Source organism: Apis cerana, linkage group LG8 (genome assembly GCF_029169275.1).
Source record: "Apis cerana isolate GH-2021 linkage group LG8, AcerK_1.0, whole genome shotgun sequence".
NCBI lineage: Eukaryota > Metazoa > Arthropoda > Insecta > Hymenoptera > Apidae > Apis > Apis cerana.
In genome coordinates this window covers 9,133,617-9,149,196 of record NC_083859.1, presented here as the reverse complement: position 1 = coordinate 9,149,196, position 15,580 = coordinate 9,133,617, and the positions used below count along the sequence as shown (strand labels likewise).

Here is a 15,580-nt window from a genome sequence, read left to right as displayed (position 1 = left end):
AAAATAAAAATAAAATAAAAGTATAATCTTTTTAAACAAGTGATTTTTGTGACTTGTTTTATATAAAATGAAAAAAAGAAAAAGAACCAAAAAAAAGTTCATGCAATATTCATAAAACATTCTCTTTAATACGATTTCTCTGAAGAAAGCATCATTAACCCAGTTTAACTTTCGTTTCAGGGTTACGCGTTGTGCGTTCTCGATTATGATTTTCTCATCTTGGACAATGCATTCCTGGTCCATCGGCCGGGCATTAAAATCTTCAAGAAGGACCCTCACCGTGAAATGTTGACAGTTAAGACAAACGCATTGATAAGAAAGATCATCGTTCCAGAATTGAAGATCCTTTATGGGATACGAAAAGGTTGTGCCGTGTAGCCCGTAGTGAAACGAGCACAACGTGTGCTCCACAGGTGTATTCCGATCAAGTGGCAGCACCTGAAATCATTTTTGACACCTGAAATATCTGAAGCTCGGCGTAAGATCAATGGCGCTCGCAATGCCCAAAAATTTGGTTTAATCGCACATGGAGATCATGTTCATCCGCCATTTCTGAGCATTTTCGGTGTCGAGACTAACCTAAAGAACGTTCATTGCGATTAAAAAATGTCGACGGTTAAAAATGATGCCAATTGAATGGTGCCGAAAATAATAGTTTGTTGGTTAGGTTCTAAAGGATAACCTTGCAAAAGTTTCAGCAAACTTCTCCTATGATCGTTAGTTCCTGTAATTCCTCTTCATTTCTCATCAAGCTGACTTCTTCATCTTCTTTGCAGTACAAAAGTGTGATGGCAGCATAAAAAGAAAAGAAAGGGAATACTGACATAAAATGGGAATCAATTTATTGAGAGATTCAAAATCGGTAGTATAGAAAATGCTTTTCGTGATAATCATACGTAGTTGTTTTCATTCTAAAAGAATCATGTTGCGTATATTTTTCACCTGAGAATGTTAGGATGAACAATTGTACATATTAGCGTTTTAAAACGGTGCCTCGTATATACTTGTACATTTACAAGAATGCTGAATGGTTTGTCGATGAACACGTGCATTTTTGTCTCATTCTACAACTTCCCCGAAGAGGAAACAATAATGTATCTAACGCGAACGACTGTGGTCATAGAAATATGCCAAAAAGGTACACTGCTCAAGTTAATTAAGGGAATATAGTGTTTGGAAAATAAAAAAAAAAGTTCTTCATTTTTTTTATTATTATTTAAAGCAGTGCACATATATTAATAAATCAAAACTCTGTAACTCACAAATTTGGATTAAAACTAGTCTCGAACATTTTTTGGTTCCTATAACTATCCAAAAAATTTATAATAAAAAAAATGTATTTATGAAAATTATTTATTGCCTCAACAGAGTTTTGTAGAATTTATTGCAAACCAAACGACTGAAGTCGATGTTTTTCGACTTTTAAGTTTTAATGTAATGCATTTATGTGCATATATATATGAGCATAATTAAGGCATAATTTCATGCTTTGAGGTTAAATGTCTTATTAAAAGAAAAAAGATACAAAACCATTTGGAAAAGATACAAAAAATTTGGAAAAGAAAAAGAATAATGAATTATATACTTGAGCAACATATAAAATGCCCGAGTAATAAATAATTTAACAATTTAATTTCGTTCTCGAACGAATGCCGTGGTAAAAGAATCAAACAGGACTACTCGCGAATCAAGGAACATTTTACTCTCCCAAGACTGAAAAACATTTGATAACAGTTTACTAGGCAATTTTTGTCATAAAGATCTTCGAATGTCAAGTCATTAGTTATTTAATGATTCTTTTATTATAGTGTAACCAATTAAGGTAAATATATTAATCTTTCTTTGTATATCTTTCTTCTATTGAAAAATGAATTGGTGCTTCCAATATCAAATATTAATTACAGCAATCATAACGAAACATTACATTCTTGTTTGTCACTAAAATAAAAACACAATGTATTATGTACTATATAGATAGGATGTTTTACAATAAGCATTAAAAATCATATAATTATACATGTAAAAACGAATCGAAAATATAGAATACAATTTTTTTTATATCAATTTCTATTTTTCTTAAAAAAATTGAATTTATAAATATAGAATATTATCGTGCAAATTTTCATTTTATTTTCAACATATTCTTTCATTATATTTTTAATTGCAGAAAATGATAAAAATAAAAATGTACAGATAATAGTAATTAATAATAATTAATCATTTTTAATATGAGTAAAAAAAATACAAATAATAAAATATTGCTCAATTCAAGAATTTTTAATTTCACTTAAATGAGCATTGCTATTCTTTATTTTTTATTCGATTTCGCATGTAAAATCAGCTTATCTAGGATTTATTATTAGACATTCTTTATATCATGGCTAAAAATGAAAAAGGTAAAAATAAGTTTCGTATTAGATTTCATTTATACAGGTAATAATTTCATGTTATTTTCCACGAAATCGTGCAAAATCTATTTCATAATTATACATTATGTGCTAATACTTTTACTGGATAATTACTGGAGAGAATTATGCATGTGGAATATGTTAAAAAAGAAAGGCAAAGTATGCGAGAATTCTTATGCAATTGCTATTTCATGTGTCATTATTCGAGATCAATTTAAAACCTCTTCTTTATAAATGTCTTAAATTGTGTATAAAAGGAAAATGTAAATATCTATATATGTTTAAGTGTAAGTACATAAGTATAATGTAACTCATACTACTTTTACACCATTAAAATTAGTCATTAAATGGGAATTTAAAATTCTAAAATAAGAGGCGTATGAGATGTTTGACGCGTCCAAATTTATGTATATTTTTAATATTTTATTTTTCAAACTTTATAGACAATGATAATAAATTATAATATTTTGTGAATTACATAAAAATATATCTATATTTAATTCTACTATTTTCGATAATCAAAAAATTTGAGAAAATACTTTAATTACTTATTTATATTAAACAAAGTAGTATTTCAATTTTCTATTTTATTTAAGCATCATGCAAAGCCAGCAAAGAAAAATGCCATTGCTTAATATAATATTTCTATTTAGCCATTTAAATGTTATGTATAACATAAAAAGAATATTTTCTTTAAATGAATAATAAAAAAATAATTAGGAATGCAAATTTTAATCAGATTGTGCAATGAATTTTTGTTGTAATTATGTCAAAAACAATTGACAGACTATGATAGTGAATGAGTGAGATATTAATATTCAACGTCGTTAAGAGTATTTTCATTAATTAATAAATTAAGTCTTTTTAAATAAGTGTAAATAAAATTTACAGATTTTCCATCATAATAACTTGTTCTTTAAAAAAATAAATAATTTTTTAATGTGAATACGCTTAATGGCGTGTGACACATACACAATGCACACACATATTATACTGTTACCAGGTATATATATTGCAATACTTTTTTTATTATCGCCCCGAATAATCTGAAAAAGGCTAAATGTATATATATATATATATATATATTGTTTTTCATATAATAATAAAATTCAAAAAATAAATGAATGTAATAACAAATATTTCAAATAGATTTGAGATGAATTATTAGGAAAAATGAGAGACTGGTATTTTTTTATGATAATCTTAGAATATAAATTAAATTACTATTTTTAATAATTATGTTTCAATAATTGAAATAACTATATTTAAATCTTTCACACTAGAAAATTAATCAATTTTATTTATTAATTTAATTTTCATGCCTTTTTTTTATTTATCGGGGCTATGCAATCACATATAATGATTGTTCACATATAATAATAATATGTATTCTGTGCCTTATCGTATTTGTCTTTTAATATGTATGCGTGTGCGTGTGTTTGAACTGAAGCACGCTAAAATACCGATTCAATTATTGTAAATAATCGTAATATATACGAATTTCACAGTATAATAAATCTTTGAAAAATTTATTGCTATAAGAAAGAAAGAAATGAATTACACTCTTCATAAATATTTTTTCTAGATACTACGAATATTATAATAATGTATTAAAATATTATAATGTTAAATATATCAAACATATTTATAATTATATCTTATGGTAATTAATATTTTAATATTTTTTAATTATTAATTTGTAAAGAATCGAAAAAGAGAAATTAAAATACACTTTTATATTTTTTAAAATTTTAAGTGTAATTCATTTCCTTTTTTCTTTAGTAAAATATTTTTAAATGATTTATAATGCTTTGAAATTTATTTTATTATTATGAGTAACAGATTAATGAATCCATTAAATAAATCAAATTTATAATATGCTTTTTAAAAAAGAATTTTAAAAAAAAAAAACATTAAGGTAAATATTTTTTCTTTTTTTGAATGTTTTGCTTGTTATTTCAATTTTTGAAAAGTTGATTATTATACATTAAATTGATATTTTTCAAATAAATACTTTAATACAAAAGAATGACTGGCTGCAAAAATGTTATAATGATAAAAAAATAAAATTGCACATATTACAAATATTAAGATAAAAGATAAAAATTTTCTGTGTTATTACAGTGTTATACATAAAATGATGTATTATTCTGAATTAAAATTTCATTTAATTTGATAAAAAATTTCATTAATCATGTCAATTTTTATTAAGTGTTTAAAAAATTTTAAATTGAAATAACTATTAAATAAAATAAACAATGTTTTTATTATTATTAAAAATTTGTTTTCACATTTTGGTATTACTACAATTCAAAATTATTATTTGTAATTAAATAATTATTATCGTAAAAAAAATTAAAATAATCGAAATTTGATATTGAAAAAAAAATAATATGTAATAATATAAATTTTAGATTTACAATTTTCAGTATTATCTCGTATAATTACAGATATAAATTTTATAAATTTTGAATATTTTATTCTATCTATGAGTTTAATAACAAAAAAAAAAAAAAAAGAAAAACAAAAAAAAAGAAAAATAAGATAAAAATGCGTAACTTAATAAAACATTTTGTGTTAAAAATTAAACTACACAAGCATGTATGATAATTCTTCTAACAAATTATATTCTGTCAGATATTCTATTCTATTTACATTGTCTATCACTTTATTCGAAATTTATCTAATATTTGTAAAAGTGATGGTTTAAAAGAAAAAGAAAGTATTTATTATTGGTATATAAGTTAAATTAATATTTAGCATGTACATTATTATGTATGATATATACATTAGTATTATATCTTTAAAAGTACGTATATGTGAGCTAATTATATTTGTGCAAATGCCTATAAATTATACATATGAAATGAGATAAAAAAGAAAAATTCAACTTAACTGTCGCTGTATATATGTAAAATTGTATTTTTTCAAATAACAGCATAGAAATATATAATCGTTTAAATGATTTTTGTGATATATCCGATTTGCATCTCAGTTCCAGTTTTTAAATTTTATTTTATTCAATAATGCTCATTATTTGAAAGTCAAAATATCTATAACAAAATAAAAATAGTGAATTAATTTAATTTTTAATATGATAGAATTGCATATTTTTAAAATATTTCCTTAGATAATACATTTTTTTCATACAATTTGATAATTATTGCGATTAAGTTTTTAGGCACTGCACAATAAGAGCTTATGCTGGTATTCGTAAAGAAAACATTTGCTAAAAACATTTGTATATTTCAGTTTATTTAATTAAAATATACAGATTTGAAACGTGATCACACATTTGTTCGAGTTCGCCTCCTTCAACCTATACTTAACCTGAGATAAACCAGCTATAAATTTTCGTTCACTATACATTTCCATTACCCTATTGAATCTTATTTCTGTTTCCATTTATTTGAACTCTCAGAAAATACTTAGATTTTTTTTTTTTTAATTTATGTTCTATATAACGAATGTTAAATCTACAAGCGCAACCAGACGGACTTCTTTTCCAAGTCCTTTTCTTTATTTTGTATTTTTTGTATATTATAATTCTTTATGTATATAAATAAACACTAGCAAAAATGTTTTTTTTCTTTTCTATGAGCACAATCATCTATATCTTTTTTATTTTTAATTATATCTACACGTACGTAGATGACTTTCAAATATACGTGTTTTTATTTTACATATGTATGTATATATATGCGTCTTTATATATATTTACATACATAGTTATATATATTTATATGTATACACAGTGCTACTTGTATTGCATGTACCAAGAAGAGATAATTCAAGATCAATTTATATATATACATATACATATATATATTTACATATATATACATATATATATATATATACCTTTTATTTGGTACTTGTATTTCCAATAAATCAATGAAAAATTATTTTCTTCTTGATCCATGATATATATGAATACACTTTATACATATATATATACATTTAAATGGTAACTATTGTAGGCACGTGTCATTATTTTCTTTTCTTTATCATATTCTTCTCTTTGATATAATTATGTTTCTCTGCACTGTCTATAATGAAACATAAAAATATAAAAATATTGATAAATTTATATAAACATAAACTTTTCCAACATATAATCAGGCTTTTCTTTTTCCTCTATTTTTATCTTGCTAAATAATTTTTACATAGATAATTTGGACACAGTAAATTCTCTTATTACAATATTATTTATATAGGGAAAAAAATCCAACTATAAAAGTTGATTAAAAATTATCCTAAAAATAACTTGATTATAATTTTAAATATTTCTTAACAAAAAATCGTCAACAATTATCGTATTTAAATACATGAAATAAGATTGTAATACATAGACGAGAATTTACTTGTCTCGTTCTAATCATTTATAATTATTTTTTATATTCACATACTCAACTAAACTTTCAAACTAAATTTCTAAAGTACGCTTCGTTGACTATCCACAAATTTCAAATTACCTTAAAATAGTACCACAAAATTCAAAATTACATTCTCAACAAATACACAAAAACAAAACTTTTAATAGAATATGTTCCTATTTAAGAATTTATGCACAAAATTATATGGAACATTTGTATTAAGTTTACTGCTTCAATGATTTACATTATTGAACATCTATAAACAAATGAAATTTACTTCATTCGCTCATTAAATCACTTCTTTTCTTAAATTACTCTAAATATAATCTAAATTTTGTATCGCATAATAGACAGTCATTTTCAATATCACTTCATGCCAAAATGGTTGCTATTCAAAATTCTATCGTGTTTGAACACTTACAATAGTGAATAAAATTGCATTGAAATATTTGTGAATCTTTTATGTATCAAAAGACTTTCTTACGACTTTGTGCTATCATTGTATAAAGTTAAATATCAAAATTTAACGACTACGTTCATTCTTTTTTAATATCGAACGAATTTTGAACAGCTACTCACTCGGCCAAAGTAGATGATTACGTACCTACGTACTAGATATTTTAATTTTTCAATTCTAACAAGTCATATTTTCTCTTTAATGACTTGTTAATCCGTTTAAAAATCATTCCTTCTTAGAAGACTGTAATATTTACAACTCGTTCAAATGATGCAGTTTTTTAAACTGATTTAGTGACACTACTAAATCGATTAAAAAATCGCATCACCTGAACAAGTTGAGGAATTGTTCGAAATAATTTCTATAAATCACATACACACTCTGTCGGTACAGTCATTCTCTGTTTTTTTTTTACGCTTTTCATGCTCACATATTTTATACATATGTTCACGTACTTTTTTTAAATTTTAAACTTCTTCTCTTATAATTAACGCTTCAATAAGCTAGTCAGATATTAGAAAGCATAAAAAATAAAAGAAGTCTTTCAATATTACTTATACATATAGTCAAACTGACTTTTAAGAAAGTGAAAAGTGATAAAAATGTATTTAGTTTTCTGATGACAAAATTCAAATGAAACAACGATAAAATTAATATTGTGATCTGTTATTTGAGAAAAAGAAATCATACTTGAAAAACGAAATAAATAATATTAATTTTTCGAAATCAAAAAATATACGTTATACGATAATAAAAGGATACTGTTACATTCGGGAAATTATACACATGAATAACAATAAAAATCATCACGATTTTCAATTATATCTACAGTCGGAAAATAAGCATGCAATTTTATTTGTTATATTTCTTTCTCTTCGGAAACGAAACACGAAAAAACACGTTATTATATTATTTAATGAATATTGAATATCTACATTATTGATATTTTTCAATGCGTGAAAATATGCAAATATGAAAAATATGATCGACTTTTCACCCGTAGTGTGCCGTGGAAGTTAAAGATACTACTTTATTGATAACAAACTATTGCTTTATTTACAATAGTATCTTCGTATAGTACGTGATTATTTATTACTTACTAGCAAGAAAATTGTAAGAAGAAGTTAGAACTAAAATAGGAAACAACGGAAATTGATAATTTTTTGTTACGTAAATTGATTGGTCCATAAAATGCAAATCTAATCCCGACAAGATGTTTGGAAAATTGAGTCAAGAGCTTATCTACATTATCTTTAAGCTTCAAGATAAAATGCAATAGTATGAGAATAGCTTTTCTTTCAACTAGTATCTTTTCATGAATATGAAAAGCAAAGTAAATAAAAATTTGATCAGGGTAAAAAATACCCTGTTTAATGTAACAAGTAATATAATTAATATACATTACCCTATCTCATTTTCCAAGGCGTTTAATGCGAGATCGCGTACTTAATGATCTAGCACTCGGGTTATATGGTGACTTAACTCTTTTAGCCATTCCGGAACTAGAGTTACATCCCGTGTTGGTAGGATTAATCGTAGAGCAAGCTCCATTCCCATTATTACTGTTAGTTTGTTTTATACTAGATGTTAAAGAAGAAGACCTTACTCTACTCGATTGTAGAAATCCATTATTATTGGACTGTTTCAATTTACTCGGCAAAGAAAGTCGACTTTGCTTTACTATGCCATACTGATGTACTAATTGTGCAGATATCGTGTGACCAGTTATATCTACATTACGTGAGCGTAGTGTTTTTACAGGTGTCGCCGCAATAGTATCCGACCTGAAAATAAAAAAGAAGAAAACATAATCAATTAATCAAATAAGAAGTTGCGAAAATACCACGTGTAAATATGAACTTGTTACATGTGATAAAAAAATTAAACGATAAGAAAACCAACCTGAGCCAACGTTGCGGTACGGTGGTACTATCCGAAGAACCTATAATAGACATAGTTCGATTTATCCTCCGCTCGTTACAATTATTTGATCGATTACTTCTCCCCTGATCCCATTCTCTTGCACTGAGACTAGCAGCCCACAACTGTTTTAACAGACCTTTAATAGATGGTCTTCTAATAGTCTTCACCGGTGTAGCTTTCTTTCCCAAATTTCTTTGGAAGTTATTTAGCGAAGACAGTCTTTCCTGTACAGGTACAGTGGTAGCACCAGCTGTAGAACGAGTAATATTGGATTCTGTGGTAGTCCAACTTAAATTACCACTCGCATCTTTCGTGGCTTGATTTGCTGGATCATTCTCATCGACCGGATTTGGACGATCCTCTGAACGCGTTCTCCTTTTAACGCATGGTTCTTGTAATATACATGATTCTTCGACCGTGTTAATTACACTCTGAGATATTGCACTATGTCTTCGTTTACCAATAGCACTACTGCTCGTTTTATTTGTCGAGTTTTTCACACCTTCCTCTACCATGTTATTTGTCACAGACACTTTTGTACTACGCGATTTAAGTCTAGAATTTACATATGTTTTTGTTTCTAGAGAACCCGTATCCATGAGAGTGTTACGCGAATGTGTATTTAAGCTGTGCCTTCTTCTTCTGTTTCGGACTTCTTTTCTTGACGTAGAAAACACTGTTGACTGTTTATGACGTGATCCATTTAATATGTTAGTTTTTATTTCATTTTCTCTACAAGCAGTATTTTCCGAAATAGTTTCATTATTTTCTGTGTTAATAACTGCAGAAGAATGTGTACCATTACAATCATTAGAAAATGCACTTTGGTGAATCACATTTGAAACGTTAGGATCGTTTTTATTTTCTATTTCAGACGAATTTTGTGAAATTAATAGATCATGAATTGGCATATGTTCCTGCTTTGTTGTTTTTGCTTGTTCTTCGATATTTTCAATTTTTTCTACTGGAATTGTTTCAGATTCAAGATTATTTACTTCTATACTTCTTTCTAATACTTTATTGGATGATGTTTCTATAGCTTGAATATTTTCATCAACAAAATTTTCCTGAATAGACATGTGCGTTTCATCTACTTGATTTTGATTTTCTTCTACTTTTTCTACAAGTAAAATATTTTCTACATTCGATTCCTTTGTATTTTCTTGAATTTGATTTGAGAAATCTGATTCTTTAAGATCATTGTGATTTATTATAGGAGGTCTTGGTATACTTAAAAAGACTGGATTATAATTCAATCTTTCTGGAGTTTCAACAGGTACAGGTGTAGGTGTATGAATCGTATGATGCATCACAAGACATTCTTTCTGACTTAATAGAACCTTCAAAAAAAACGGAAGATTTAAATTTCTTTGATTAATATTATGACAAAAGCAATTTTCTTGCAATTTTTTTTTATAACGATTTATATGAAAAATGGAAATATTTTTAATTATTAAAAACAATACATACCTCACTACGAGATGGACCTGGTGGATCCAACATCAATGTAACTACACTTGTATTATCTGCACGTAATCTTTTTGATGACCATTTTTCTAATGCTCTATCTACTAAACTTTTTGAAGGATTTATCCATAGTTGAACATTATCAGCTTGCTGTTATAAAATAGTAATTACGAATATATATATTTTTTACATTTATATGCAATATTTAATATAAATTAATTTAAACATACCCCATTACACGTTTGTTGAGAAGCTATTAGGTGTTTTTCATTATGTCTATCTGCAGCTTGAACTATAGCTACTGCAGTTTGAGGTGTTAACATATTCCATAAACCATCTGTTCCAAAAATAAGGCAACGATGTGATTCAACATCAATTGCAACTACTTTAACATCTGGTTCTGGAGATACAACAAATGTGTTTAATTCAGAATTATAACTCCAAAGATCACCTAAAGAATATAAGATCGATAATTATATAATACTTTGCATATTAATATGAATTTTTTCTTAATATTTCAATAAAAATATACCTAATGATCTAGCAACAGCAAGAAAAGGAATTTCATCTATATGAGTTGATCTTCGAACTGGTCCTTTGTGTCCTATACGAGGCCTATTCCATACAACTCTTGGAACTCCAGATTTACTAACAACTTTACCACCAGATTCACGTATTCTCATCATTTCTGGTCCACTTTCTGGCTTATGATCCTTGGTTAAAGCTTCTGCTCGCCATTGAGGATCACCATCTACTTGGTATCCTAATATTATGGCAGAATCTCCTACATGACCTAAATAAATCTTCCCTTTACGAATAAAAGCTATGCTAGCCGTAGTCCCAGCCGTAGATGGTAGTCCGGATGCGGTTCTTGGCCATTTATCTGTCACAAAAATATAAATTAACATTAACATATATATTCAAAAATTTTGTAATAAATCACATTTTACAATTCGTTGTTTCATAATAAACAAATTAATAATAGAAATACCAAATGAATTGAATATTTTCTTTCAACTACTTTTTCTTCGAGTTCAAATTTTCAGGTTAGCTCAGATTACATAACCTAAATTCTAACCTAATCAGGCACAGGTGGTGGGGGAAATACGCGGGACAATGAGAGAAGTTATTAAAAAAATACTAAATATACTGAGTTTTTGGATGAATACATTCAGAATGTATCTAAATTTTATTAGAAACAAATAAAATAATAAAAATAATGAAATAGACAAGAAAATAAGATTTTTACCAAGCTCCCGCCACATCGCATAGTGCGTGTTCACATATCCGTCTTTGATGGCTCGAAGTACATCCTCATCACGATCACTCCAAAAATTCTTCTGTTTTACAATAACATTCATTAGATGTTCTTTGGCAAAAGTAGCTGCTTCGCCGCCACCATGGCCATCGAATATTCCGAAGAAGGCATATTCTAAATCTTTGTCATCCGGTGTCGATTGAAAAGCCACGCTGAACATGTCCTCCATGTACTTACGACCGCCCTGATTACAGTGTCCGGTCACTCTTAAGTTAACCCCAATACTCAACGGCATGATGGACACGCCGGTGATCCAGGATGCCGATGAGACAAGACTTTTCTTCCTTTACTACGCACTCTTTCGACACGCACAGAGAACGGAAACCTCGTATTTACTGGGCAGGTCTGCGCGTAGCTCGAGGGACGCACACACACTCCAACAATCATGGCCCCACACAGCACAATGACGTTGCGCACAGCGGAGTAGGGCAAGAGGGGTCGTCCCCTCTACGATTTCACCGTCACCAATACGCCGCACTATGTCCGACGTTTCTCAAGAATCTTTAAACTAAAAATTTTCAAACAATACAATTCATGTATATGTATATCTTTTTTTAACCGTTAAAGATATTTTTTTAATCTATTATTAGATTATATAAAAATTAACTATTCGATCAAATTATTGTTATATTATATAATAATTATATTGTATAATAAATATTTGAACATTTTATATTGTGAAATTCAAAATGGAATTTAAATTGATTCGCGCGCAGAATGTCCACGTGAAAGCATTGACGATGTTATTATCTACAAGTTCGATAATTTACAAAATGTTTCATATGTGTATATGTATTTCCAACATAGTTGTTCTCATTAGTTCGATTTTCATGAAGCATATGTTAGTCAATGTATAGCTAACGTGTAATAGTTCGATTATTATGATTGGACAATTTGATTTGCCGCGCTTCAAATTTAACCGGGAAACTAGATGTGCTTATGAAATTTCCAAAAACTCTCCGTAAACAGCAACTGGGTAACATTACCTCGGTTATATTACTCTCACCGACGACTACCACATGCAGAATGTATCGCATCCCCCTTCCGTTTCATCGTTTCCTGTCTATCCCTACCATCGTGGAAACTTTTACCCTATTCCTTTCCCCTCCAGCCGTCGACAACGGGTCGGCCCATCAACGTCGGTGCTATTCATGCCGCGCATCTCGGCTCACGCAGTTGCTACGTTGCCACATCTTCTCCATCGAACCTGAACTTTCTTGTCCAGCTGGAGATTTGGGCATGGCTTTGAAAAATTCTTTTCAAAATAAGAAATTATAATTTTATATAAATTATATTTGTAATATAAATGTTTTTTAAATTATCTTATTATTAGAATTTTTATATAAATAAACTAAATTGGAGTGAAATTAAGTATATATAAGAAACTTATTGGAGCATGTAATATTTTGTTCTCAGATTTAAGTTTCCCTCTTCGTTTGAATATTCGTATGTTTTAATGTTTGAATAGTGTGACATGTGTTTGTAAAATATAATCGAAAGTATATGAAGTTGATTGTTAAATAGTGACAAATTTCCATTTCAAATTTGTATTTTTTTATTAAGATAAGCGAAAAACTTTACATTGAATGAAGTGAAAAGCAAACATTCTGTTTTGTCAGGTAACGCAGTTATCTCTTTCCAAGAGCAAAACACGGGGCACGTGTTTGAACTTACTTGCCTCGCGATTTGGCAACACTGTATTTCGTTCAAAATAGCACTCCCAGCTGGCGGCTTTCGCTTAACATCCGATAGGCTATAGTCCGATGGGAACTGTTTCGACAGTTTTGACTTATTGTAAAAGTAGAACTGATTTTGATGACATTTCATCTTGCAATTTGATTTTTTTCTAAAAATAGCGGTAAATAATTTTATGATTTAAAAAATGATTAGTAATATGCTTGATGTGTCATTGATTGCATCATCTTTTCAAAAAAATGGCTGTTCTTAGAAACAGTTATATGGAAATACATCAATTAGCAATTGAACTATTTCATTCTAATATATTATTAATATTATAAATTTATTTAATTGTTAAAATTTTAAGGAAAAATTATTGAATTAGCTTCATTTTAGCAATCTTGATTATTCATTTAACAATAAAATTAATAAAAATAAGATTTTTAAAAGTAAATATTGTTTGGAACTGTCAAATGCAATTGCGCTACCATCTATCGACGATTAGTAGAATTACTAAAAGATACGAATAATAAAAAAAATATAAAAATAAATCTATAATAAAATAATTAAATTTTATTGCAATTTTGCAATTTATAATTGAAATATTATTAATTTAAAATTTTAAATGTAATGTATATTATAATTATAATTTTAAAGAAAATTTTATAAATATCTAATTATTATATAAAAATATTGTAAAATTTTACAATGCAATATTTACATATTGTAATTAGTAATAATACACATAATTATAACAATAATTATAACTATAAATATTTATATAAAAATAATTTAATATAATTTAATTTTATTTTATTTTGTATTATATTTATACATAATAATTTATTTATATTTGTTATTTATTTAATTTTATTTACATTATGAAAGATAATATTATTTATTATAATATCATAATTTAAATATATGAGAATTCTATTGAAAAGTATTTATAAAATTCATATTTTAAAAATTGAAAATTATTAATATTTTATACGATAAATTAATAATAAATAATATTGTTTATTGATATTTTGAAATTTCGCAGTTTGTTTTTCGCGGAAAAAATATAAGAGTATTAAATCTGTTTCCAATGCGTCTGGTCGAATGATTCAGAATTCTGCTCCGAAACAAGTCGGTGCAGGTTCAGTCTTGTCGAACCGGACATACCTGGCGCATCTTCAAAGTATCTACTGACGTGTTGCTAAGTCGAATGTATCGTTTGTGTTACAGAAGATTGTCTGATGACGTTAGTTTCGTGATATACATATAGCGGTCTTTAATTTCAAATGTATCATTCAATTTGCTGCTGTGCCTTGATGTATGTATTGTATGTATATATGTACATATGGATGATGTGTTTTGATTTCGAAATTTATTTCTCATAAGTATTAATTCTAACCTCCTTATTTTTATATCAATATAAAATAGATATTCTATTTTATCTTTTACTTTTTTTGTTTTACTTTTTTTACAAAAGAAAAAGTATTTATTTATTTGTAAAAAAACATCAATAATATTAAAAATTAAAAAAAAAATGATCTTAAAAAATATTCTGTATAACATATTGGTCTCTGATATTCAAATTATGTAATATATTCTTTATATCTTGCATAAAATATTTTTCATATCAGAAATGGAAGAATGTATTTGTTTAAACGGATTATTCTATATTATGCACACATTTAAGTTTCATAAATATCTTCTTTTGGCAAAATTAATTAGGAAGATATTTTAATACGAATTTAATTGAATAAATCGATCCATTATTAATTCCATCCTTTTATAGATGTCACTACTATGTCTGTGACTTCATTATTAGCATACTGTTCAAATTATAATTTCTATTTTTATTGCTATTTTATTTTTTAAGTAATTTTAATTAATTTTAATTATAATGAGAAATATTATAGCTAATATAATAATAGTTTTGAAACTTATTAGCTATATTATAAGC

At 26.9% G+C, this 15,580-nt stretch overlaps 2 protein-coding genes and 1 long non-coding RNA gene across 8 annotated transcripts in view; 2 read left to right on the top strand and 1 right to left on the bottom strand.

Moving 5' to 3' along the window:
* The window catches only part of LOC107996449 (beta-1,4-glucuronyltransferase 1), a 47,756-nt gene extending 46,479 nt beyond the window's left edge, over window positions 1-1,277 (top strand). For both annotated transcript variants that reach the window (XM_017054496.3, XM_028666049.2), the window contains exon 6: window positions 181-1,277. In XM_017054496.3, the coding sequence (XP_016909985.1) occupies window positions 181-378 (198 nt within the window). In that variant the 3' untranslated portion in view covers window positions 379-1,277. The remainder of the gene's footprint in view (window positions 1-180) is intronic.
* On the bottom strand, window positions 107-14,143 carry LOC107996448 (putative uncharacterized protein DDB_G0282133). Of its 5 annotated transcripts, none has more exons than XM_017054493.3 (8): window positions 12,936-13,063; window positions 11,881-12,457; window positions 11,164-11,514; window positions 10,862-11,082; window positions 10,635-10,781; window positions 9,144-10,504; window positions 8,647-9,025; window positions 107-438 (listed from the first exon to the last, which is right to left on the bottom strand). In XM_017054493.3, exons 2-7 carry the CDS (start codon window positions 12,182-12,184, stop codon window positions 8,653-8,655), a joined length of 2,757 nt encoding a protein of 918 aa, XP_016909982.1. In that variant the 5' UTR covers window positions 12,185-12,457; window positions 12,936-13,063; the 3' UTR covers window positions 107-438; window positions 8,647-8,652. The 5 variants fall into 5 exon arrangements, with proteins under 5 accessions (XP_016909982.1, XP_016909983.1, XP_028521849.1 ...); XM_017054494.3 differs by lacking the exon at window positions 107-438 and adding an exon at window positions 5,114-5,461; XM_028666048.2 differs by lacking the exon at window positions 107-438 and having other exon boundaries at window positions 5,643-9,025; window positions 9,144-9,183; window positions 9,301-10,504.
* Window positions 14,144-14,582: 439 nt separating this feature from the next.
* Window positions 14,583-15,580, top strand: part of LOC107996446 (uncharacterized) — a 30,688-nt gene continuing 29,690 nt past the window's right edge. Inside the window, exon 1 of the long non-coding RNA XR_009830978.1 lies at window positions 14,583-14,944. This is a non-coding gene — a long non-coding RNA (uncharacterized LOC107996446). The remainder of the gene's footprint in view (window positions 14,945-15,580) is intronic.